At 35.5% G+C, this 24,280-nt stretch overlaps 3 protein-coding genes across 3 annotated transcripts; 2 read left to right on the top strand and 1 right to left on the bottom strand.

Moving 5' to 3' along the window:
• The first annotated feature begins 2,695 nt into the window (after nt 1-2,695).
• Nucleotides 2,696-9,642, top strand: LOC115229051. Its single transcript, XM_029799475.1, has 5 exons — nt 2,696-2,723; nt 4,273-4,569; nt 5,959-6,130; nt 6,228-6,691; nt 8,996-9,642. The coding sequence occupies exons 1-5, from the start codon at nt 2,696-2,698 to the stop codon at nt 9,640-9,642; spliced, it is 1,608 nt and encodes a 535-aa protein (XP_029655335.1).
• Nucleotides 9,643-13,152: 3,510 nt separating this feature from the next.
• Nucleotides 13,153-14,115, bottom strand: LOC115229052 (protein FAM200A-like). The gene is made up of 2 exons (XM_029799476.1): nt 13,692-14,115; nt 13,153-13,598 (listed from the first exon to the last, which is right to left on the bottom strand). Exons 1-2 carry the CDS (start codon nt 14,113-14,115, stop codon nt 13,153-13,155), a joined length of 870 nt encoding a protein of 289 aa, XP_029655336.1.
• Nucleotides 14,116-17,044: 2,929 nt separating this feature from the next.
• LOC115229045 lies at nt 17,045-17,901 on the top strand. The gene is made up of 2 exons (XM_029799470.1): nt 17,045-17,393; nt 17,459-17,901. Exons 1-2 carry the CDS (start codon nt 17,045-17,047, stop codon nt 17,899-17,901), a joined length of 792 nt encoding a protein of 263 aa, XP_029655330.1.
• Nucleotides 17,902-24,280: the final 6,379 nt, after the last annotated feature.

The raw sequence follows: 24,280 nt of genomic DNA on the forward strand, positions 1-24,280 counted from the left end.
TTGTGGCCAAGTAACTGAGTGTGATGTATGAACAGGTATAATGAAAGATGTTGTATCCAAATATGCAATGAATTATTTTATTATATAATGGTGTTCGACTTTGTTCTATGGACCGTGTTTGAATGTAATTGTCAATTTTCATACTTAAAATTGCCGATACTTGGTCCACAAAATCGAAATTGTTGATATTCTGTACATCGGTTGCTCTGTTGACAATTTTTTTGATATTAATTCCACTGTTATTCAACACAAATCTCCAGAATAATATTGGTATGTAAAACATAAATCCAGAAAAAAACAAGAAAAAATACATCCAGTGGTAATATTTAACGCTTAATATTTGCTTACCTGTGAGAAATATATAGGTCCCATTTATTAAACAGATAGCTTCTGTAAACGTATTGTGCGAAACTAAAATATGTACAATTTGTGTTACCTTTGAACTCCCCTGGAGTCAAGCATGAAATTGGATCTCCAACATATTGTTTAGAAAGAATGATTATTGCAAAGAAAGCAAGCATTATGAATGTGTGACGATAGTGAAATCTATCTACTAGCTCATCATCTATCCTCTCTTTGGATTTATTTATAGTTTCTGTAGCGAAATGAACAAACTGCATGGATATTACGAATTTCCTATTTCTAATCTATATTTCCTTTTTTTAAACAAATATGGTTAGCCAATAAATAAATTATTAAAAATAAAATAAATCACTTAAATTTAAGATAAATTTATTAAAATTAGATATTGTTTAAAATTCATAAATTTTAAAAAATTCTAGGAATTATTATTTTTGTAATAAAGTAAATTTGAATTTTTCAGCGTAAATTTAGTATTTTATTTTTTAAAATATACATTTTTATTTTTAAAATGAATATCATAAAATTTTCGCGTTTAGTTTCTCGTGCGATTTTTTATATAATCTTAAGATGGACGGATTATTTGACGAAAATATATTTTCGATTTTCAATGATGAAAATAAGCAAAATTCCAAATCCCGAAAAAGAAAAAATTTCACTTTTTTTGACAATAAAAAGGACATGAACAACAAAAAATCGCCACAGTTTGTACAACTAAATATCTATCCTAGACTCCCTGATATAATAGATGCCTCTTCGGGTGCATCACAACCAGAAGAAGACGTAGTTTATGTAGAAACCATAAATACTACTTCTGAAACAGCCAAAGAACTAAATTCCATTCCCGATCTTTCTGAGGATCTTAAAGACCCCGTAGAAGTAACAGACAAGAGCGAATATGCTTGGTTTTGTATCTAAATACTATAAATAGTTTCCTTCAATCGTCAGAACGAGCCCATATTTACAGGATTGAGTCATCTGAGAAATGTTTACACGAAGTTATATACTAATTGAACTTTCCTGCAGGTGGCAGTTCCACACGATGGAGAATTGCAAGTTTTATACCCAAGGGTCCCCCCTTTGCTACAATTTCCATTCAAATTGGATTCTTTTCAAAAGGAGGCCATAACGTGTCTTGACAATGACCAATCTGTTTTGGTCTCCGCCCACACTTCTGCGGGGAAAACTGTTTTGGCGGAATATGTCATCGCTAAATGTGTGGAAGAGCATCGAATGGTCATTTATACAACTCCGATCAAAGCTCTAAGCAATCAGAAATACAGAGATCTCCAGGAAAAGTTTATCGACGTAGGTTTGGTCACCGGAGACGTGACTTATAACCCAAATGCAAAAATTTTGGTCATGACCACAGAGATTCTTCGCAATATGCTTTACCGTGGTTCACAGGTCATGAGGGAAGTTGGTTGGGTCGTTTTTGATGAAATTCACTACATGAGAGACCGAGGTACTTATTTCTTGTCAGTCGTGTAGAAAGGGGGGTTGTTTGGGAAGAGACCATCATTTTACTGCCGGATACCGTACATTATGTTTTCCTGTCTGCCACAATCCCTAACGCTTCTCAATTCGCTGGTTGGATATGTCAATTACACAATCAGGTAATTTAATTCATAAAATTATGACTTTTAGCCCTGCCATGTGGTTTATACTGACTTCCGTCCTACTCCCCTGAAGCACTTTATATATCCGTGTGGTGGAGATGGGATTAGTCTTATTGTGGACGAGAATGTTGGATATTCATAATTTGAGTTTAGGGCGAACTGAGGACTGACAGTTTTGAAAAGGTGATGAAGCAAGTTCGTAAGTCGGGGACAGGATCTAACACTACTATGAGGACTCGAACATCAGGACAGTCTGGTTGTCTATATATAATTGATTATAGCCAAATCTAACATATTGAAAGTCGTCAACTATATTTCTGAGGAGCATATGACACCTGCAATTATATTCAGTTTTTCCAGAAAGGATTGTGAGGCGTATGGACTTGAGATGTCTAAAATGGATTTTACAACGAATGGTAGTTGGTTTTGGTCATCCTCAGAGGAGAAGAGCATCATCCAAGAGATATTTCTGAATGCCATCGCCGAACTGTCTGAGGACGACAGGAAACTACCTCAAGTCTATCATATTGGTATATTTCAGATTCAAAACATGACTCCCTTGTTAAAGAAAGGAATAGGAATTCACCATTCGGGACTCATGCCGATCATCAAAGAGATTGTTGAAATACTTTTCGGTGAAGGACTTTTAAAAGTTGTGTCAATTTGTTGATTTGTAGGTATTGTTTGCCACTGAGACATTTGCAATGGGAGTGAACATGCCTGCTCGTACAGTAGTGTTTACAAGTATGAGGAAGTTTGACGGAAAACAAGTCCGGACGGTGAGGAGTTGTTTTTTATGTGTAGATCACTCCGGGAGAGTATATCCAGATGAGTGGAAGGGCTGGAAGAAGAGGATTGGACAAGAATGGGACTTCCATAATGATGGTTGACCAGCAAATGACTTCTGCCGAGTGTAAGGAATTGTTTTTGGTTTGTTAAGTTTTTAAATAAGTGACAGGGTTCTCCCGATCCTTTGAACAGTGCTTTTCATTTGACCTACAACATGATTTTGCAATTGTTGCGAGTTGAGGGAATAAACCCCGAGTATATAATGGGCAGGTCGTTTCACCAATTCCAAAATTATGCAGAAATTCCAGGATTGCTTAAAGGTTTGTGGTACAGTCATTTTGACAGATTTGAGCAATCTCGAGCAAATGTATTTGGATACCAAAATTCCTAATGAGAAAGAAATATCGACGTATTACACGACGAGAAAGCATTTAGAACTCCTAGAGAATAAACTTCTCAAATTCCTTCATATTCCAACAAACTGTGTACCTTTTCTTCAAGTCGGGAGACTTGTTAAAGTATTTTATTTGTGTGGTTACTCTGCAGATTCAATTGTCAGAATTCAACGAACAGTCAACGACGACTAAATCAGCTTGGGCTGCTGTTTTAAATTGCTACAAGTCCGAAGAAGGGAAAAATGTTATATTTTTACTTAGTTTTACTTATTTTATCAAGTTTCTGTTATATATCTAATTAAACTATAACTTTTTAGATTGGATCTGCGACTCGAACTTACGCTATTGATGTTATGTTGGGGAATGGGAAGAATCATGAGGTTACATAAACTGATTAATCCAAAGATTATGAGTTTAATGCTCAATTCAATTGTCCGTATCAGTAGTGTGTGTTTAAAGTTGCCAAAAGATCTTTCCAGTGAAGAAAGTCGGCGACGAGTTCTCAGAATTATCGATGTAAAATGACGGACTCAGTGGTTTAGGAAGTATGTAAACGATTCAATGGCGACATACCGTTGATAGACCCCATCGAGGACATGAAAATAAAAAGCAAAGAATTGGCCTCTATAGTTAACAAAACGAAGGCGTTTGAAGAACGATTGCAATCGCATCCCCTTCATCGATCCTCTCAGAAAATCGAACTTTGTGCTGCATTTCACTCAAAACAGCAGGTTGGTAGAATAATGTGAATTGTAGTTGGCAGAAAAAATAAAAGGACTGAAAGTCGATTTAAAGCAGAAGAAGTCGTTGCTTCAAATGGACGAGTTGAAATGTAGAAAGCGTGTATTGCGAAGATTGAACTTTATAAATTCGAGTGATGTAATTGATATGAAAGGGCGAATTGCATGTGAGATATCAAGGTAAGTTGGAGTCTGCTGAGTTCTAGTGGTGACGAGTTGTTGCTCACGGAATTGGTATTTTCTGGGTTTTTCAATAACATGAGCTGCGATGATATCTGTTCTATTCTTAGTTGTTTCGTTTTTTCTATCAAATCAATGTCCTTCCCTAAATTGTCGGATATTCTGACAAGTTCGTTATCGTCGTTGCAGGTGTGAGTGACTGGGGTGTTTATGTGCAGGATGTGGCAAGGAGAATTGCTGTTATTTCTGGAGAGTGTAAGTTGGAGATTGACGAGGATGAATATGTGGATTCATTTAAGACTGGCTTGATGGAAGTCACAAAGGCGTGGGCCGGAGGCATGTCTTTTAGTGCCATATGTGAGATGACGGATCATTTTGAGGGATGTGTGATTCGCTCTCTTAAGAGTTTGGAAGAACTGTTGAACGATTTAATTCGAGTTGCAAAGAATATGGGATGTCTTGAGATTGAAGAAAAGTTTCAGAATTGTATTTTGTATATTTTACTTGTTTTAGGTATTACAATGATTAAACGAGATGTAGTGTTCGCATCATCACTTTATTTGTAACTTTTTCTTGTTTTAATGTAATAACAATGATCTCTTTAATTTTTAAAAGCTTTATCATTTCATTAAGAAAGAACGGGATTCTTTAAGTTATGTTATTTAATTAATTAAGAATTTTAATCTAAATCGTTGGTAATCTCTCTTTTTTCTTATAAGAAAAGTCTGATCCCTGCCAAATCCTTCTAAATCTTCTGATCAGAGTCACTCTGTTAGCGCTCAATGAAATGTTCCAGCAACATAACAGTTCAAAAATTATTTCATTCTTGACTTTGTTGTACACAAAAAGTCGAGTTTGTTAAATTAACTTGTGTTTCTGATCTTCAAAAACGAAGAATTTTCTTTCCTAATTAGAATTGAATTAATTTACATCTAATGCCAAAAAATTTTTAATTAAAATTTTAATTATTTTTTGAATTCTAATTATTTACCAGAAACTAGACCTCAGATATAACCTGATGAGAAATTAACTAATTCATTGATCCTGGTTTTCGGAATTTTTTTCTCTTGTGAGAACTATCCACGAACTTAGTATTTTGCACTTTCATGCTCCTAATCGTTTATTATTTTCCCTTAATTATATAACTTGTGTTCTGTTCTCTCGGTTTTGCATAAAATAAATAATTTGCCTACTTGTTCATGAGGGGAATATATGCGGGCAACTGTTTTTAAGAGGATTCTAAAGACTATTCGTTTGATGCTCACTGATTCAGTTTTTTTCCTGACATCTAATCAGCAAGAAGCACTGGACTGCAATGTATCGGAATTCTACAAACCCAGAGAAAAGAAGGAAGAAAATAATTGTGTGGAATGACGTTCTTTATTCACTCCGATGGATCAGTACTAGTAAGATATTAGTTAGCTTATTAATTTATTTTTATTTAATCAAGGTTACGTCAATGCGTCAACCAAAAGGTGCTTCATTTGCGCAGATAATAGACGTATTTTAAAATAACTTTCTGTCATATTTAAATATATAAATATATTAAATTGTCTGTGAACTAATATTAACATTAGTGTAACCGTGGAAACGGATTTGATCATATAAAATTAGTAATTCAAATATTTTTGTTATTTTAAAGTACTAACAAGTTTTAATGAATAAAAACTTGAATAAAGAATATGAAAAACTAGAAAATGGTTTTTCTGTTTATGTGAATGGGCCTAAAATGGTTAAAAAGACGAAAACAGGTCTGTGGCCAGTTCCTTGTAAAAACAGTATTTTGATAACTTATTTTGAGTATTTAATGAAATTCCCAATGAGTTAAACTATTTCCAGAAAAATAAAAAAGGCACATTAATATAATTATATCAGACTTTCTTGACCAAAAACCAATCCATAGTTTCTGGCAACTCCCCTCTAAAGAACAATCTGATGACAAGGAAAAAGAATTTATAACGTCTATTGATGAATATATCGAAGATTCAGGATCCAATTCGCCAAAAAATTCGAATTCTTTTCCAATAGACCCGATAGATTCTTTGAAGTTCGACTGCCTGTCTTCGTCTGTCCAAAAATGCAATTATATTTTTCAACAAATTCTTAAGCTAGAGAAACAGTTTTTGTTGATTCAATATTTTTAGGGAAAAAATATTGCTTTTACAGCAACTGTCAGAGTATGTTAATCAAGAATCGTCAAATTCCCAGCCAGTTAATCCTCCGGATAATGACATTACAAATAGTGTTTATAATCAAATTAGTGAGTTGAATGACTCAAATCAAAATTTAAAAAACGACTCAAATGAGTTGAATGAACACAAAATGTCTCGTGCTCCCTTACATTCTCAGTTTGAACCAAAATTCAGTTCAAAAAACAAAAAAATGCTTCCAACAATAGAAAAAACAGCTTTAAAGAATTTGGACCTTATCAAAGTTTCAAATAAAAACTGTAACTACAAAACCGACGACATCATCTCTGAAGAATCAAAAATCTCGAATTTTTGTCAATCTACTGATTTTTTAATTCATAATTTATATTTTGACGGAATAAGTCAGTTTTTACAAAATCCTAATACACTGTTGTTTGAGATTAAATCAAATTGGGGAGGTCAGTGCGTCGGAATTGACAAAATTAAAGTCACTATGACAAATGGAAATTTTTTAAACAATGTAAATATAGTTTTGCTTTAACCTTATAATAGTTCCATGTAATTATGAATAATAAATTATCCTTCTCCACAAATGACGCCAACTTTCTTTTACCTGAGTACAACCCGGAATTAAAAATATTAATATTTTCAAATTTTTGCGAACAATTACAAATTTCTAAAATCGACTTATGGGTATATATGATTATATTTACTTTAGAACTATGGAAATAGTACTCGGGTGGACTTTGGAGTAAAATCTATAAAAGTAAGGTTAAACTCACAAGTTCTATTTGATGGAGAAATACCAAAAAATAACGGCAAAAAAAGTTTCGAAGTCTACGTCGACAATACTGAAGCTATAGTTACAAACCAAAATTAGCTCGAATGAGATTTTTATGTTTTGATGATATTTATATTAAATTTAATTTTTTGTCTGACGTCGTCAAAAGGGCACTAGAGTCGGCAGGTTTCCCCTCCACTCTAGAGCCAGTCGGTCTCTGTCGGAGTGATGGAAAGCGTCCTGACGGGATGACTACCTTCCCTTTCAGGGAAGGCAAGTCCCTGATTTGGGATGCAACTTGTGTTGACTCGTTTTCCGCGACGATGTTACTCAAGTCCATCACTAACCCGGGTTCTGCCAGTGCTCAGGCTGAAGACGCTAAGAGGACGAAGTATGGAAGTATTTCGGACTCTTACGAGTTTGTCCCCCTCGCCTTCGAAACATCTGGAATCGTTGGCAAGTCTGGGACTCGCCTTCTTACCGACATTGCCAGTAGGATTGCTAGGAAGACCAACGACCGGAGGGAGACGAGCTGGCTCTTCCAGCGAATCTCGGTCGCGGTGCTCCGCGGAAACTGCCACTCGATACACAGCGCGGCGTCTTTGAGCTGACCTCCAAACTCTTATAAACTGTTCATATTTTGTTTAAGAATCTAAAAAAATATATCAAAAACTAAAGATTTGAAAGATTCATTTTCTTGTATAAATCGAATAAGTTCTTCATTTTGTAAATGGAAGATGCCCTAATGTTTTCAAGGAACTTTAAATTTCGTCTATTTCAGAAATTCCGACACATTGACATTAAATTGAAACTGAAGATGGCGTATTTGGAGCACTTAGTCAAAAATTCGATATTCAATTTTGAGAAAAATATTCTCGACTAAAATATCAGCAAATAATTTAATGTAGTTTTCGTGTCAGTAGACAAACGACGTTTAAACTACAGGGAATGAAGCTTTCCTAAGATAAACTAGCATGAGATTTAATGTCCTGAATTTAGAATTAATAATATTTTGTTTTCCTAAAACATTTGAAACAGTTTAAAATTTGGTGTTCCAAAATTACATTTTTTTACCGAAACTTATATTATTTATCTGGAAAAATATGTTGCAAATTAATACATTTATATATTTTAAAAACGTTTAATTAAAATTAAATCAGATATCATTAAAGTCTATTAAACTTTTTTGCGGGTTAACCTAATTTAAACAAAAAAATAATAGCATGTTGACCTTGTTTATGGGCATTTGCGGTTTTTGTTGTTGCGCGTTAATTTGTCAGCACTTTCACTAAACTGCGCAGGGAAGACATACTATAACGTTCGCAAGCTTCATTTTGCCTTCTAAGTTCTCTTGAGAAAAATTAAATTTTTGTCTTCTCGTAAAAATGACCCCAGAAAACACTCTCAAGCACATATCCGAGGTTATTAAGATGGCAGGCTTCTCTGAAGAAGAAGATTCTTTCTATGTCGTGGATCTGGACGATATTGTGTGCAAAATTTCAAAGTGGTTTACCTATCTTCCCCAAGTGCGTCCCTTCTACGGTAATCTTTATTTAACCACATTTTAGCCGTAAAATGTAACAATGATAGACGGGTTCTTAAGTTGATGGTTGAGGCAGGATTGTCTTTTGACTGTGCTTCTGTGAGTGAAATACAAGCGGTCACTTCTTTGGGGGCGACTCCCAGTCAGATAGTTTATGCAAATCCTTGCAAACAACTGAATGCTATAAAATATGCAAAGTCCAACGATATTTCCCTCATGACATTCGACAATTATTCAGAACTTGTAAAAATAAAAAATCATTTCCCGACGGCCAGGTGCAGTGTTTTCTCATAAAGCCAGACTTATTCTTCGTATTCTGCCCCCAAGCAACGGCAAAGTTCAATGCAATCTTGGCCTCAAGTTCGGATGCGCCAAAGAAGATGTCTCAAGTCTGCTATTTGCGGCTAAATCAATGGAATTGAATATTGTGGGAATTAGGTGTGATTAGCTCATTCAGTTCTAGTTTCCATGTGGGCAGTGGATGTGAGGATCCGAAGCTGTATTGGCATGCTATAGAAGCTTCTAAATTTGCTTTTTCCGAAGCTATGAGAATCGGTTATTCTCCATACTTGCTGGACATTGGCGGAGGCTTTCCTGGAGCAGATGACAGTCCTGTTTCATTTAAGCTGATTTCTGAGTATATAAATTCGGGACTCGCTACTTTCTTTCCTGGTGGTGACTTTCCATATCTCCAAGTCATTTCTGAACCGGGGAGATTTTTTGTGGCCTCGGCTTATACTTTGGTGACTCGAGTTGTCAGTGTTCGGCAGAGCTCTTCTAAAATGATGTACTATCTCAACGATGGAGTATATGGGGCCTTCAATTGTGTGATGTATGACCATGCTACACTTGCTCCTTTATGTCAACGGGGCCTGGATTTTAGTAAAATGTACAAATGTGATTTGTGGGGACCAACATGTGACAGTATCGACTGTATTTGTGAGGGGGTGGAGATGCCACTGCTTAGTGTGGATGATTTGATTGTCTTCAAGAACATGGGTGCTTACACTCTTGTTGCTGCGTCCAAGTTTAACGGAATGAACCGTGCCAAATGCCTATACTTGAATGATGCCATTATCCGCTGACAAACACTTCTACGTTTTCATAATTCTTTTTTTGTTGTTCGACTATTTCTCGTTTGGAGCTTTTGAATTAGTTTAACATAGGTTTTGTTTAACACTTAAAGAATTTTTAACGTCTAATTACATTTGAAAGTCTTTTTAGATGATCTACTATGGTTGCGACCAGTCAATGTTAATTAATGTTGAAACTAGCGTACTCAGCAGGGTGACTAAGCTGCTTTTGTCAATGATGTATTATCATGTCCGAATGCGGTATTCAGCAGGGTGACCCACTGAGCCCATTGCTGTTTCCCCTCTCTGTTGACTATATTGTACGGAACCTTTTTTCCAATGAAACTTATAAATTTAATGTATTGCTTTTATGGTTTTCTAGTTATAGAATGCCTTCGACAAAGTAAAAAAACGGTTACAAAAGGTAGTATGTAATAAATATTCAGGAAATAAAAAGTTCAACATTCATTTCCTAATTCCGACACTCACAGTAGTCCTAATAGTTACCTATTTTTGACTGAATTAATTTAATATTGGTTGTTTCACTTTAAAATTCTCATTTGTTTAATTTATGTCAGTTTTTTTAGCATCTTTAATTTTGAAACAAAGTTACTTCAAAGATGTTTATCTTTTCATCAAATTTATATTTGAAATTTTTTAGCACGCGGTTGCGCACGTTGGTTTCTATTAGTGTGTTGCGTTGGCCACCAGAATCACCTAATCTAAGGATTTCCTTCAGATGTATGCATATGTCTGTTGTAACGGAGTCGGTTCTACTCCCCTTTCCGAACATAACGGCGACGACTCAGACTTGTGCACATTCCCTGTTGGATCTTCAATGGAAAGGGTTTTCTGGAGACAATGATCTTCTTAATTAGTTCGGATACTTGTTCTCTCATTTTCTTTTTTGCTAAAACAATTGAATCATCAAAAAAAAAAAAATATTAGAATCTAACCCAGAATTTGACCAAAATATTTATTCCGCATTGGCATCAGCACCAGACTTGGACTGGAGATATTCCGGACTCACAAATGCCGGTGTGGGGCCACCGTCGATTGTCATGAACACCATGCTCTCTCTTGTCGAAGAAGTGCAGGACGATTTCCAAGACACAAGGCGATCAACGAAACTGTCAAGCGAGCTCTGGAGTCTGCAGGATACCCAGCCGTACTTGATCCGGTCGGGCTTGACCGAGGAGATGGAAAACGTCCTGATGGGATTACAATTTTCCCATTTGAAGAGGGGAAACCCCTAGTTTGGGACGCAACCTGTGTGGACACTCTCTGCCCGTCCAACATTGCCGGGAGCGCAGTGGACAGACTGTATGCCGCGGAAAAAACGATGAGGGCAAAGGAGAGAAAATATGAAGCGCTGCGAGACCGATTCGTGTTCTGTCCGATTGTGGTCGAGACAACTGGAGGAATAAGTGGGAAATCGCTTCGCTTCCTAAAGAAGCTTGGACGCTTAGCCACATTAAAAAGCCACGACACACGTGAGACCCGGTGGCTTCTCCAGTTGATCTCCGTTGCTATCGTGAAAAGCAACGCAACGTCAATTATGTTGGCGGGGTCCACTTCGGATAGATGGCTTTGTTAACTTCTAGTAAATTACAGTAACTTTTGATTGTACAAACTATCTAAAATAAATTCCTGATATTGATTTTCTGAACCATTATCATATGATGCTAAAAATATAATACAAATTTTAGATGCAAAATTCTATTTCTAAGAAAACCAAATTATCATGTCCGAATGCGGAATCTTTCATCCAGTGTTAACTTCTGGTACTTGGATGACGTGACGATTGGTGGACACACAGATGTCGTTATGGAAGACATAAACAGATCACTTCTGGGTTTTCAAAGATTGAGCTATCTCTACACGGCGGCAAATGCCAACTTGTTAATATTTCTCTTGCCCCCGCTGCTCTCTTCCACCCATTGAAAAACTTTTTTTTTGTTCTCAGACTGACCTAAATTCTCCGGTCTTTCCCGTGTTTCGTTGCCGTTGATTCATTATCCAGAATCGACAATATCGTACATAAACCCTTAACATTTCATCTCAATCCAAGGATCACTAGCGGTGCTAGCCTACATACACGTTATCAACGTCGGCTTTCAGGAATTCTGTTTGCTCAGTTCTACTTCTTTCTCTCGAACCTAACGAGCTCTCGGAATACTCATTTGTCTACCGTGATGGTGCTCAATTGGCCTTGATTTCCCTGAGATTCAACTAATCCAAAAGGGCTGGGATAAAACCTTCTGCTTAAATACATTACGCAACTTTCCTTCAACCTGACCTCACTAAACTGTGCTTGTCATCAGCATACGGGAGACTGGCACAAAGCACTCCATATCCCCAATATGCGATTACTACTGGAAGATGAGTCCTTATGGATATCTGTTTACGCTTGGGCTTGGACATGTGCCAGCCCCACCCTTGGCGATGCGGGTTCACAATTTCGTCGAATGACTTGCACGCCTTGTCGACGGTAAGCGCCCCGACGGGGAGACAATCCTTCATTTTAGGGAAGAAAAGTCCCTGGTTTGGGATACCACTTGCTTCGACTCTTTTTCTGGGACGATAGTACCCGGGCTTCACCAGTGCTCAGTGCCACTCTACTGCTAACCATTGGTATCCTTCTGGACAATGAGTCCGTTAGGACAGGGGTTTGTTTACGTCTCGGTCTTTGTATATGTGAGCCACATGTCTGCTGCTGTGCTGGCCGTATCCTGCGGCACGGTGCTCTAAATCAGAGGTTTCCAAGCTTTTTTTTACGCGCCTCCCTTAGAGAAAAAGTACAATCTTGCGCCTCCCTTTATATTCCATAATATAATACAATTATTATTTTATCAAAAACAATTTTTTAAAACAAAAAGTTAATGAGAGATAATTTTTTTTCCATCTTGGCGCAAAGTTTTTCAAATCTTGGTGTCATCGCAGAGAGTGCTACTCTTAGCTCATTAGTCACTACTAAACGAGTTCGATATTTAGATTTAATTGCAGCTAGTGCAGAAAATCCAGTTTCGCATAAATATGAAGTAGCAAATGGCAACAAAACTTTCATTGCTTTATTCGACAAAATTTCATATTCCGTTCTTACATTCAACAAAAAGAAATTAGCGGTTCTCTCTCAAATTTTTGTTTCAATAATGTATCGCATGACAATTCTATCAATTTTTCTTTTTCAAAAGTTGTCAATGCAAATTGATTATCTTCTTCATCAATAAATGGATTCTGTATCCATTCGAACATTTTACAGTCGAGATCTTAAAATAGTGAGCAAAATGCTTCAACAAACAATCCAAATGTTCAGCAAATATGTCTTTGTTGCTTCAATGTTCACTATGGCGCAAAAGGTGTTTAAAAGTGGAAACATGTCATAGATATTTTTTTGTATATTTGATTTCCATAATACCAATTTTTTCATAAATGCTTTTATTTTGTCCTTTTGAGAGAATAAATGTAGTTGTGGTCCCTGCATTGATTTATTCAATATACTCAATTTCCCAAAAATGTCAACTAAATAGGCAATTTGACAATAAAGTCATCATCCCTGAACAACTTTGCATCTTCAATATCATTTTCATCAAGAAAATCTGCAACTTGATCTTTGAGTTCAAACACCCTTCTAATCACTTTTGCACGAGATAGCCAGCGTACCTCACAATAGTATAAAAGCGATGTATATTTTGAATCCATATCTTCACACAGCTTTGCAAAAAGCTTAGCTCTTAAAGGACTGTGTTTTATGTAGTTTATAACTTTTGTAATTTGCGCAAAAATATCGTTCAGTTCTGGACTCATATTCTTTGAGACAAGTGCTGATCTGTGCAGCATGCAGTGCGTCCAGATAATTTCTGGTGCTCTGTTTTTTACAAGAGCTTGAAGACCAGATTTATTTCCTGACATTGACTGTGCTCCGTCTGTACAAAGTCCAACACAATTGATCCATTCTATGTTATTTTCTTCAAAAAAAGTATCAATTATATTAAAAATTTCATTGGCCGTGCTCCTTCCAGGAAATGGTTTGCAGAATAATAGATCTTCTATTATTGTACTTTCTTCAGCATATCTGACATATGCAATTAAATGTGCATTTTTATTTATGTCAGCTCCCTCATCAACTTGTATAGCAAATTTACAGTTACGTAGTCGAGAAACCAACTGATCACAAAGATCTTCAGATATGTCATCAATTCTTCTAGCGACTGTGTTATCAGCAAGCGGTATTTGCTGTAATTGTTTTGCATAGGATTCGCCAAACATTGCTTCAACCATATCGATAGCTGCTGGCAAAACTAGAGTTTCTCCGATATTGTGCGGTTTCTTGCATTTTGCAATCCTGTAAGAAACTTTGTACGATGCTAGTAAAGCATTTGAAGAGACAGAAACAAGTTTTTTTAACGATTTCGTTTGGTTATCAAACTCTTCTAATTTTCTTTTAAAAAATTCTTCAGACTTATGGACATGTTCAGAATGCATCGTTTCAAAATGTCTTCTTAATTTGCATGGCCTCATACTATCTGCTGCAAGTGTTTTGAGGCAAAGCAAACAGAGGGGTTTTTCCATAGAATCAACAAGATACGTGTGAATCCTAACAATAAGTAAGATGGAAAGTATTTTCTTGTCTTTGGAGTGGTATTGATATTATATTCCAATCATTTTGATTTTTTGAACCATCGTCAAAATCTTTATTATTCGTGAATTTTCTTTTGCAACCACTCAAGAATTTATTCATGTGTTAAAATTATTTAATTGTCTAATAAATAAATAAATTTTTGAAAAATATAATTTTTAAATTAATAACTCTTATTATGGAATATAGTCACGTTTTTTACATAGATATAATTTTCAAAAATGTTTCTGAAATACTTTTCGCGCCTCCCTTGACACGAGTCAACGCCTCCCTAGGGAGGCGCGCCTCCCCATTTGGAAACCTCTGCTCTAAATGATCTCATCAGGAGAGCCTTAGAAGTCGCCGGAATCCCCTCTATACTCGGACCCACTGGGATCGATCGGAGAGACGAGAAGAGACCGGACGGAATTACTGTGTTTCCCTTCAACAGAGGGAAGCCACTTACCTGGAACCTCATGTGTGTGGACTCATTCTCGCCCGAGAACCTGAGAAGGTTGGCTTTTTAGCGATCGCTACTACTGCTGAATGTAAAAGGATGCGAAAGTATTCTTCATTTGTGGAGAAGTGCCAATTCCTTCTATTCGCAGTTGAGACGTCTGGTTCCTTAGTCGGAAAAGCAATCAGCTTCGTTCAGGAGATCGGGTCACAGGCGACGCCTGCAAATCGAGATGGTTTTTTGAGCGGATATTCCTTGCAATAGTACGCTCGAAGTCTTTCTCGATCGCGTCAGCCTCTCGCCCAGTAAAGAATTAGCCTTTTTAATTCATTAAATGTTATAAAATGAAAAAATATATATAATTTGTTGAATCATTACTTAATTGATCTTGTCAAGCATAGGAAGTATCGGCCTATCATTACCGGGTATTTACATAATCTATTTTCAAAGAAATTCAATGAAAATTTTATTATTAATAATGGTAATCGTTTTTAATCTTCCTTGTTCTTTGCATATTTTTATGTTTAACTCGGAAATTCTTCGATATTTTTTGTAAGAAGTCTTGTATTTTTATTGGTGAGTCGAAAAGATTTTATATTCACAAAGTCCAGCAAAAATATCATTTATATTTTGGGATATGATTGAACATGCCCAAATATAGCTTGATTAATTTCCCCAAAATATCATTTTTGTGCCTTTTTGGAAATATCTACTTTCTCTAAATTTGTACATAATTCTTAAAAAAATTTCAAAAATTCAATATTTCCGTTTTTTGTTACCCATCCTTCCCAAAATTTCTTTTATATTTATCCGAAAATACACTTTTAGACCAACGGACGACCCGAGAAAGGCAACTGCTTCGCAATCCGTGAGCCTGAGTGGGCGCCCTAAACTGCGTAGTCTTCAACAATCCTTCTCCATTTTCTAACTGTCATTAATTAACTTGCATGCAAAAAAAGACCAAACGAGTTGTGGTAAAATTTCTAGCAAAAATATTTCTGGATAATGAATAAAGTGCATCCACCTTAGGATTTTATTTCATTGTTTTCTGTGTTCGAATCTCAGAAAAAAAGTGCATTTAAACGTTTGCCGATATCAATGGTTTCAAAAATAATGATAACAAAAGACAGGCTCGGAAAGCGGCATACTTTGATCTTTGTTTTTTTTGTTCTGCAAGGGGCATATCTCGGAATCACAACGAATAAATTCACGAAAGTGTGTGGAACCTTGCGTACAAGAAAAGTGACTTTCCAGACTTGAAAAAAGATTTTATTTGACTTGATTGTTCAACATTATTGAATTATTTTCGTTCAACGTGAATTGACTTGTCTGGCACTTTTAATAGTATAAATAATGTTCATCACATTTTAATGCATTTATTTAAATTATGTACAAGTACAATGGCCAATTATTATGGCGCCCATAAAGCCATCCACTTTTACAATTTAATTGTTGATTCAAAGTGGCTAAACATGGACTAATTTAGAGAATAAAATAATTATTTGTTTCTATCTAAAAAGTCTGATACAAATCATTGAATTATCATAATTTAAGTATTAATTTACAAATTAATGAGTGATCTCTTATGATATAAAATTAATATTTTCCATAATTGAATAAAATTAACATTTAAAGAAAAATTAATTGGGAGATAATGTCACCAGCGAAAAGATTGCCATGTAATTATCCCCTAGTATGGAAAAAAAGTTTTTGGTTATTTCGGTAACTAAATAGTTTTATTTAACCTCCTTGGTATTTTGAAATTATTTGACAAACATTTAAAGTGCTATAAAATTGACTAGAAACGACCCATTTGATGGCACAGTGAGAATAGATAAGTGGTTTGTCACAATTAGTAACAAACATGAATTGGTCATCTTGCTGATTAACATTAAATTTAACTAAAACCACAGTCTTCTTTATATGGCCTAAAGATCTACTTAAGCTGAATTAATTTTATCTTTGAACTACATGTACTTTAAAATATTTTCAAAATCAGAAAGAAAATCTTGAAATTCCGGAAGAAGACAAAAATATATCCTACAAAATTGAATTAAATGATTAAAAATTCGAGGTCAATTTAAAGGAATAGCATTTTTTCAAAAAAAATTATCTGACCGCACAAATCGATAATTGCATTTCTGTTTTATCGAATGTAAAATGAGTTTTTAACCTTGAAGTGAATCATATTATGTTCATGGGGTACTATTCCATCTGCGTCATCGGCTTCATTCGACGCCATCTAAACCTATCACAATAATTCACGCCAAATTATATCGTGATAGAAAATTATTTAACGAGAAACAGCGGTCTATCATACGCTTAGCGGCTGCATTTTTATGTCTCTCTGGGATTTTGATACATCAGTTGATACTTCTTTTGACATTCCTCCACAGTTACTTGAACCAGACTTTCAAATGCCTGAAAGCAACATTGAATTTAATAAATACGATTTTGAATGGCCTAATTATGCTTGTAACGATTTCAACGACCTTTTTGACGGGATTTATTCTTCTCAGACAAGCTTTTCTCTAAATGAAGATTCCGAATGCAAGTCTCCTCCCTCAAAAAAAATCAAGATAGAGGATCCCACTTCCTTCCAAGACTATTCCTTCCAAGATCATTCATTTTTAGAGAATTCCTTCCCAGACAAATTTCAGAGTGCTGAAGTGCCTTTACCAGTTTTAAGTAAGTTAAAATTAATATCAATTTTTTTTACTTTATGTTAATTAGAATGACCTAACCTATTTTAGAGGAAGAAACTCCTTCTCCTAAACGTTCTACTCCCCATAAAAAGATTGTCCTTCTTGATTCTCTTCCAACTAAAGGGGAGATTCGCTCAATAAAAAGGGAATTTTCTCCGAAAAGAAACGATTATACAATATTTGATGATCTTTCTTTTTCTGCAAATTATTTCAATATGGAATATGGACGTCGTTCTGACCATAATGTGAGGGAACAGCAAAGAAGAAGAGTTATTACTAATCTTATGGAACGACTTCGAGTCACGGTTCCTTATACAAAAGGAGTTGAGAAGGCAACACGGCTAAAAATTCTTCAAGAAACCACAGAATTTATTATTCATGAAAAAGAAGCAATTGAACGAAAGATTGACATAGTGAGTTTAATTTCACAAAAGATTGAGAATAAGTCCAAGTTTATTCTTGACTACATTGCATCTGTCCACAATTCTTAATAATTATGCTACTTGATATACTTTAGCTAGTTTTTTAAAATGTTTCAATTAATCATAATGTTAATCTCTATTATACCTTTCGAGATAGTGCAGCAATTTAGCTGTTTTGCGGTTTGTCAGGCTCTGACACCCTTGACGCAGTGAATTGCCATACTTTAACAGTTATGTCTATCACCATGGCGTTTTTCGAGGTCAAGGCTGTTTGCTGTGACTGTTTCTTGAAACCTTTTTTTTTAAAAATGTTGATTTTTAATAGTTTTATGAAAAAGTGAATGGTGATCTTGTTCTGTATATTTTAGAAAAGTAATTTTTTGAGTTCTATAAAAATCTGGTTGTTGATTCTGCATCTTTTGAGGATACCCATAAAAAATAATTCCTTTAATTTTAATCTAAATCAGATTAAATAATTCAAATTTTATGATCGTTGACCTATGTCCTAATTAAAAAAACTCTTTTAATCCGAATTAAACTTTGAAGGACTCTAAAGGTTTCTATGGCGGATTGTTTCTAATTTTAAGAATTAATTAAAGGATTAATTTAATTCGCCTTTGTTCTACTTAATGCTGCTTATTTACATATTATTGATATAAAGAATCTATTTATGGTGCTTTCTTCCTTTAATTTTTTTTTTAGTTTCCAGCCAAAGAACATTGTTTTCTTCTATTTATTCTACTATTTTTCCGGTACCGTGATTTAGTTTCAAATGGAAATCGTTAATTCTTGTTTATAGACAGACAGAGATAATCGATGGATTTGGTAAATAACAATTATAATATAGGGCCGCGGCCCTGGCGGAAGCCCGCAAAGTAGAAAAGTGCAAGAATCTTGCCACTCGGCATTCCTTCGTGCCTGTGGCTTTTGAGACATCCGGCGCTTCCGGTCCGCTGACCTCATGCTTCTTAAAAGACCTCGGTATCCTCATTGCTCGGAAGAAGATGGATGCTCGCGAGTCCTCTTGGTTGAGGCAGAGGATCTCGCTCGCAATCGTGCGCGGGAACGCTCAAGCAATCCGTTCGGCTAGGCTATAACCCCTGAGTAAATCTATAATTTTAACCTGATTTTTTTCATTACATATAATTACACTCAAAAAAAAAATTGGACTTGAATAATCACATAATGTAAAAATACAGATAATTTTATGAAACATTTTTACTGACAATAATGACCTATTTTTTTGAAATTGGTGAAAATAAATTGTTCTACGTTTTTCACAAAATACTCTTTTGAACTATCTTTATGTCGGAAATTTGGGTATTGTAGGAAAATTGATATTTTCTTATAGCAATAATTGAAGATATAGAATATGTTCACCAATAGAAACGGATAATTTGAATTTCGTTCATCTCTACCACCGGAAACTTGCTTCCAAAAAAGTTTGATTTTATTGATTATAAAATATACAGTCATGCTAAAAAAATTCTAAATCGTCTTTGTCCTTATTAATGTGCCAATCTTTGAACATGTCTAAGATGTTTGGTTAAATTTAATGCTATGACGTATATCCACAGCTAAATCAATTACACGATATTGATTGCGGTTATTGAATAATGATAACATCTTTGTCGATACAGGAATGATGTGTTTCGTCGTATAAAAACGATTTTTCATTATTAAAATTACAGTACCTTGCTCTAAAAAGAAGAGCAGGAAGCTTTTTAAAATTTCCACGAATTTCTTTGCCAATTCTCCGAGCGAACTCTAAATAAAACCCATTCAATTGAAAACTTCAATTAGATTATCAAATGAAAGTTTTATTTTTAAAGTTTATTTTGAAAAGAAATATGAAAAAGAGAAATTTAATGTAGATTAGTCGCCGAGCGGAGGGATATCCGTTGAAAAGACCAGCTCGTTTTGTGACTGTCATGACTCCTCCTTAAGATGATTAAACCTATCTCTGAAAGGATTTTGAAATTTTTGAGCTAATTACCCCACTGGTTTCGAAAGCCAGGGGGACGAAGCAAGAAGTGTCGATCAAAGAAGCATACTTTCCGATTTTCTTAGTTTCATCAAGAGCGGAGGAAGCTCCAGTGCGAGGAGCAGAGTCAATGAATGATGATGAGGAAAACGAGTCAACACAGTTTGCATACCATACGAAGGCAATTCCTATCTTGAACGTGAATAATGTAGACTTGTCATTACGTTTTCTGTCACCACGGTCTAGCCCAACTGGTTCTAGTACTGAAGGGAATCTAACAGGGTTAAGCGCACACTTTACAGCATCATTGAGTGAAGCGTGCCTGGGGAACCTGCCAGCACTGAGGCGACAAGAGAGAGGGTGTAATCCCCTCCTGTCTATGAGTTTGCCACACCTGCATCATATCGGCCGACGAGATCGGTAACTTATTGAGCCAATCTGCTGAATATGGTTGACAAGCGCAATTAATACTTGCCAATTGGGATGTCAGCGTGTGAGCGGATAGTTTCAAGTATGTGTGAGCAATAAATATTATCCTAATTCCTTTGAACTAAAAGATTTTCTGAGATTTTAAGCTCACAAGAAACCCATTCGTTAGCACCTGCAGCATATTCTGACAACTTACACTGTTCAAAAAAGGGAAAGAAAACAGAGTTGCCGAAATTAGTGGAAGCGGACAACGATGATAGGTAACATGGCAGGGCTAAATCCCTGCAAGAGCGGATACCGATGCCCCCGCAACAAATAGCTAAATTGACACGCAGTTTGTCGCCAGGTTTAAATTTGAGATTCACCATGAATAGCTTTGGAAACCAGATTATCAAGACGAGATAGGTGTTCTTGCTCGAGAAAGCAGGGCGATGAGCGCATAAGAAAAGTATGATAGTTCTTCAGTAAGAAAAGCTCCATATGAGATTAAGTTTGCAAATACGTGAGATAAGGATTTCTATTTCATCTTTCTTGTCACAGAGAGCCTTCTTATAAGTTTGTCTTTGAATAAACTGCGTAAAGAATTCTACTAAATAAATTGATTTTTATTAAATTTTAAAGCTTTTATCATCATGAAAAGCTTGCCCCGCATATCTATCCTTTTTGGACTCCAACCGACTGCTGATCAGGATGATTCTCCAACTCCAAACTGAATCATCTAGAATCACAGACATGGAGCATTCCTGAGCAGAAAGATCGTTACAGGACCATCTGCGAAGATAAATATGAGAGGCTTCTGAACCAATCAAACCAACACAGACGTGCCTGTCTAGTAACTGGAAGATGCGAATTGAGTGAAGCTTGGATCAACGCACTCCCCGTTGATAGTGTCGGAACCCATCTTGACGACGATAGTGTCCGCATCGGCATCAGCACCAGACTTGGACTGGAGATTTGCCGGATTCACAAATGGCGGTGAAGGGAAAACTCGCTAAAATTAAACTACAGCTTGAGCAAGTTCAAACTGCTAGCAAAATGATGACGAAGAAGAAACTCAATTACAAAAAACGTGGCACATTGTACTCATATGACTTCAAAAATCGAAAAAAAAGAGTTCGAGAGGATTGAATCTTTACTTCGAGATGAGATCAACAGTCATATGCACTTGAAACCGACAAACAAAGAAAGACTTTATCTTCCAAGAAAGGAATTCTGGGAAGACCTGGAGTCAGTTAGTAATAAAGAGGAGACAATTATCCTTCAATTTTATGGTGATTTGAAACATAAGGCGAACTACTGCCTAAGAAGAGCAGGAATTATACCGGTCATTAATTCAAAAAAAACACGCATGGTCACTATCGCAGAATTATTATTTTGTAAATACAATGAAAATGTAAATGAATTGACAATATGGAACTTGATGGAAATCCAACGTGAATATTTATGAAGTGCAAAGGCAAAGACTTAAAAAATTGAAAAATAACCCTTTCACACTATTTTTTTCTAATGTATGAAGAATATTGATGTTGACGTTAATGAGGCTTGCGGGTGGATAGTCCACGGAAACAATTCTCCCCCGGACTGAAGCAAGCTTGTACCTGCTACAAGACCGAAATTTGTTTTTCAATAACGAAGAGAATAAATGAAGCCACTGCAACTCATCCAAAAAACCTTTGATCACCTTTTCTCCAGATGTAGGCGAATGGTTAACGGGCCCTATCTTAGATGCCATAACGAAGTGGTCAAATGCTTGCATCTATGCCGTAATATGGAATTAAAAAGTCGAAAAAATAAAAATTCATTCAGTTCAATCTGTTATAACCAAAGAATTTATGAAAATTCGAGTTGACACAAACCTTTCGACTGATAATGCTATCCCTAATAACAAGCCCGAAATATTTTTTCACGACAAATCGAGCAACACAATTACACTTATTGAGGTGGGGATTACTTCACAAAATTCAAGCAGGTCAAAGTGGAAAAGTATGCAGGTTATTGGAAAATGAACTGGGAGTGATCCACCGGGCAAAAGTAAAAATTCTTCCTGTTGTTATGACTTGAGACAGAATTGTGTTAAAATTCTTCAAGAACAATCCGGAGACGCTCGGAGTGGAGAACAGGGTAAAGGCATATATCCAGACACTGGTGTTACGGAAAGACCTTAAAGAGCATGCAAGCCGAAACAAAATAAGGGTTATTGATACGTGTTGAGGAGGTACTCTCTGAATCTAGACTGCGCGCTGACATCCGTGCAGTGAACGTGGACACTAAGAAGGTGAGGTTAATATAACAAAATACTAAAAATTACGAAAACGTAAACTAAAGAACTATTAATTATTTCACTTTTTATTAACTTGACTAGGAAAAGATTTTGAACAGTTTGTGAAGATTTCAGAAGACTTATTTTATAATTCTTTAAAGTCTTAAAATTATTTCTCATTGATTTTAAATACGGCTTGGCATAGAGATTTGCCAGCCGCACCATTGCAGATGTGGACAACTCATTGACAGGAGAGGTTTATACCCTCTCTCTTGTCGCCTCAGTGCAGGCAGGATTCTCAGGCACGCCTCATTGAACGACGTTGTGAAGCGCGCGCTTAACGCCGCTGGATTCCCCTCGATGTTAGAACCGATATGACTAGACCGTGGGGACGGAAAACGCCCTGACGGGTCGACTTTATTCCCGTTCAGGGAGGGAATGGCACTCGTGTGGAATGTTACCTGCGTAGACTCATTTTTATCAACATCGTTGGTTGACTCCGCTTCTCGTCCTGGATCTGCATCTGCCCTTACCGAATCTAGGAAAACTGCAAAATATAGCTCTTTGACCGATACCTGCTGCTTCATTCCTCTGGCTTTCGAGACCAGTGGGATAATTGGACCCAAAGCCCTCAAACTCCTTTCAGAGATTGGTTTAATCATCTCGAGGAGGAGTCACGATAGTCGTGAAACGAGTTGGCTTTTTCAGCGGATATCGTTCGCGATATTACGTGGAAATTCCCTGTCCATCCGCTCGGCGACTCATCTAATTTAGTCAACTTCTCTATTTTCTTTGGACCTGAAAAAAAATTTTAATTAAACAAAATTAATTTTAGTCTTATCTTTAGATGCAATTTTGTGAAAATTTCTATATACCATTATTAAATTATCCATTTAAACATTATTTTCATTACAAAAATTTTCAGATTCTTAAATTTAAAGAAGTCTTATTTAATTTGGACATAGTTTATATGCTGCTTGTGGTGTTGTTTCTTACAGAATAAATAATTTATTATGTTCCAAAAAATAATTTTATCCTTTTTGTTCAATTATATAAAAAAATTAATTTTTTGATAATTAAATTGATTTTATCAGATTTATTGTTGCATCCCAAAAAAAAGTTATTGAAACAAAAAACATTTTATTGAATTTACGTGTAAAGGTTTTTAAACAGCGAAATAATTAATTGTAGTTTAATTTTACGTAGAATAAAAAATTTTAAAATTGACTTAATTAAATGCAGTTTTTTGAATTAAAATTACTTTCTTAATTAATTCTCAGCATGCAATAATAGCTACAAAAAATTAAATTTACCAGTCCAAACACGAATTTTATAATAAGTTTCAAAATTAAATCAAAAAATCTACTAATTACATTGGCATTTTGTTGCAATCAATTTCCTTAAAACTTTCATTTTGAGTCGATTTGATTCCAAATATACAATATTTACATTTTCGAATTCGACTGGTACACATGATGCTTTGTTGTTCAAAATTCTTAAATACACATTTAAAGATAATTGGCGGTTGATGTTTCCCATTGAACATCTTCCCACACATTCTTGAGCCAAATATGAACTTGGGGACAAAATCCAATCCCATCCCATTTCAGAAAAACTCACTAATTGGCTTTTTAAACAACATCCAAAGCTTTCGCAGTCATTTTGGGTTGATCTTTTGACTCTGTTGTTTTTATGAGAAATAAATTTGACAGAAAAATTCTAAAAATTGAAATTTAAATGACTAAACTGTGACTTTTTTCGAAAAACCAACTACT

The sequence above is a fragment of the Octopus sinensis genome, unplaced genomic scaffold (assembly GCF_006345805.1).
Source record: "Octopus sinensis unplaced genomic scaffold, ASM634580v1 Contig11667, whole genome shotgun sequence".
In the NCBI taxonomy this organism is placed as follows: domain Eukaryota; kingdom Metazoa; phylum Mollusca; class Cephalopoda; order Octopoda; family Octopodidae; genus Octopus; species Octopus sinensis.

Bases quoted from the DNA above. Each gene is read 5' to 3' on its own strand.
- LOC115229045 (XM_029799470.1), top strand. From the start codon at position 17,045: ATGTCTCTCTGGGATTTTGATACATCAGTTGATACTTCTTTTGACATT. The intron at 17,394-17,458 runs GTAAGTTAAAAT...AACCTATTTTAG, and splicing joins AGTGCCTTTACCAGTTTTAA to AGGAAGAAACTCCTTCTCCT.
- LOC115229051 (XM_029799475.1), top strand. From the start codon at position 2,696: ATGCCTGCTCGTACAGTAGTGTTTACAA. The intron at 2,724-4,272 runs GTATGAGGAAGT...TCGTCGTTGCAG, and splicing joins TCGTACAGTAGTGTTTACAA to GTGTGAGTGACTGGGGTGTT. The intron at 4,570-5,958 runs GTATTTTGTATA...TAATTATATCAG, and splicing joins TGAAGAAAAGTTTCAGAATT to ACTTTCTTGACCAAAAACCA.
- LOC115229052 (XM_029799476.1), bottom strand. From the start codon at position 14,115: ATGCATTCTGAACATGTCCATAAGTCTGAAGAATTTTTTAAAAGAAAA. The intron at 13,599-13,691 runs GTACAATAATAG...CTTTTTTTGAAG, and splicing joins TGTCAGATATGCTGAAGAAA to AAAATAACATAGAATGGATC.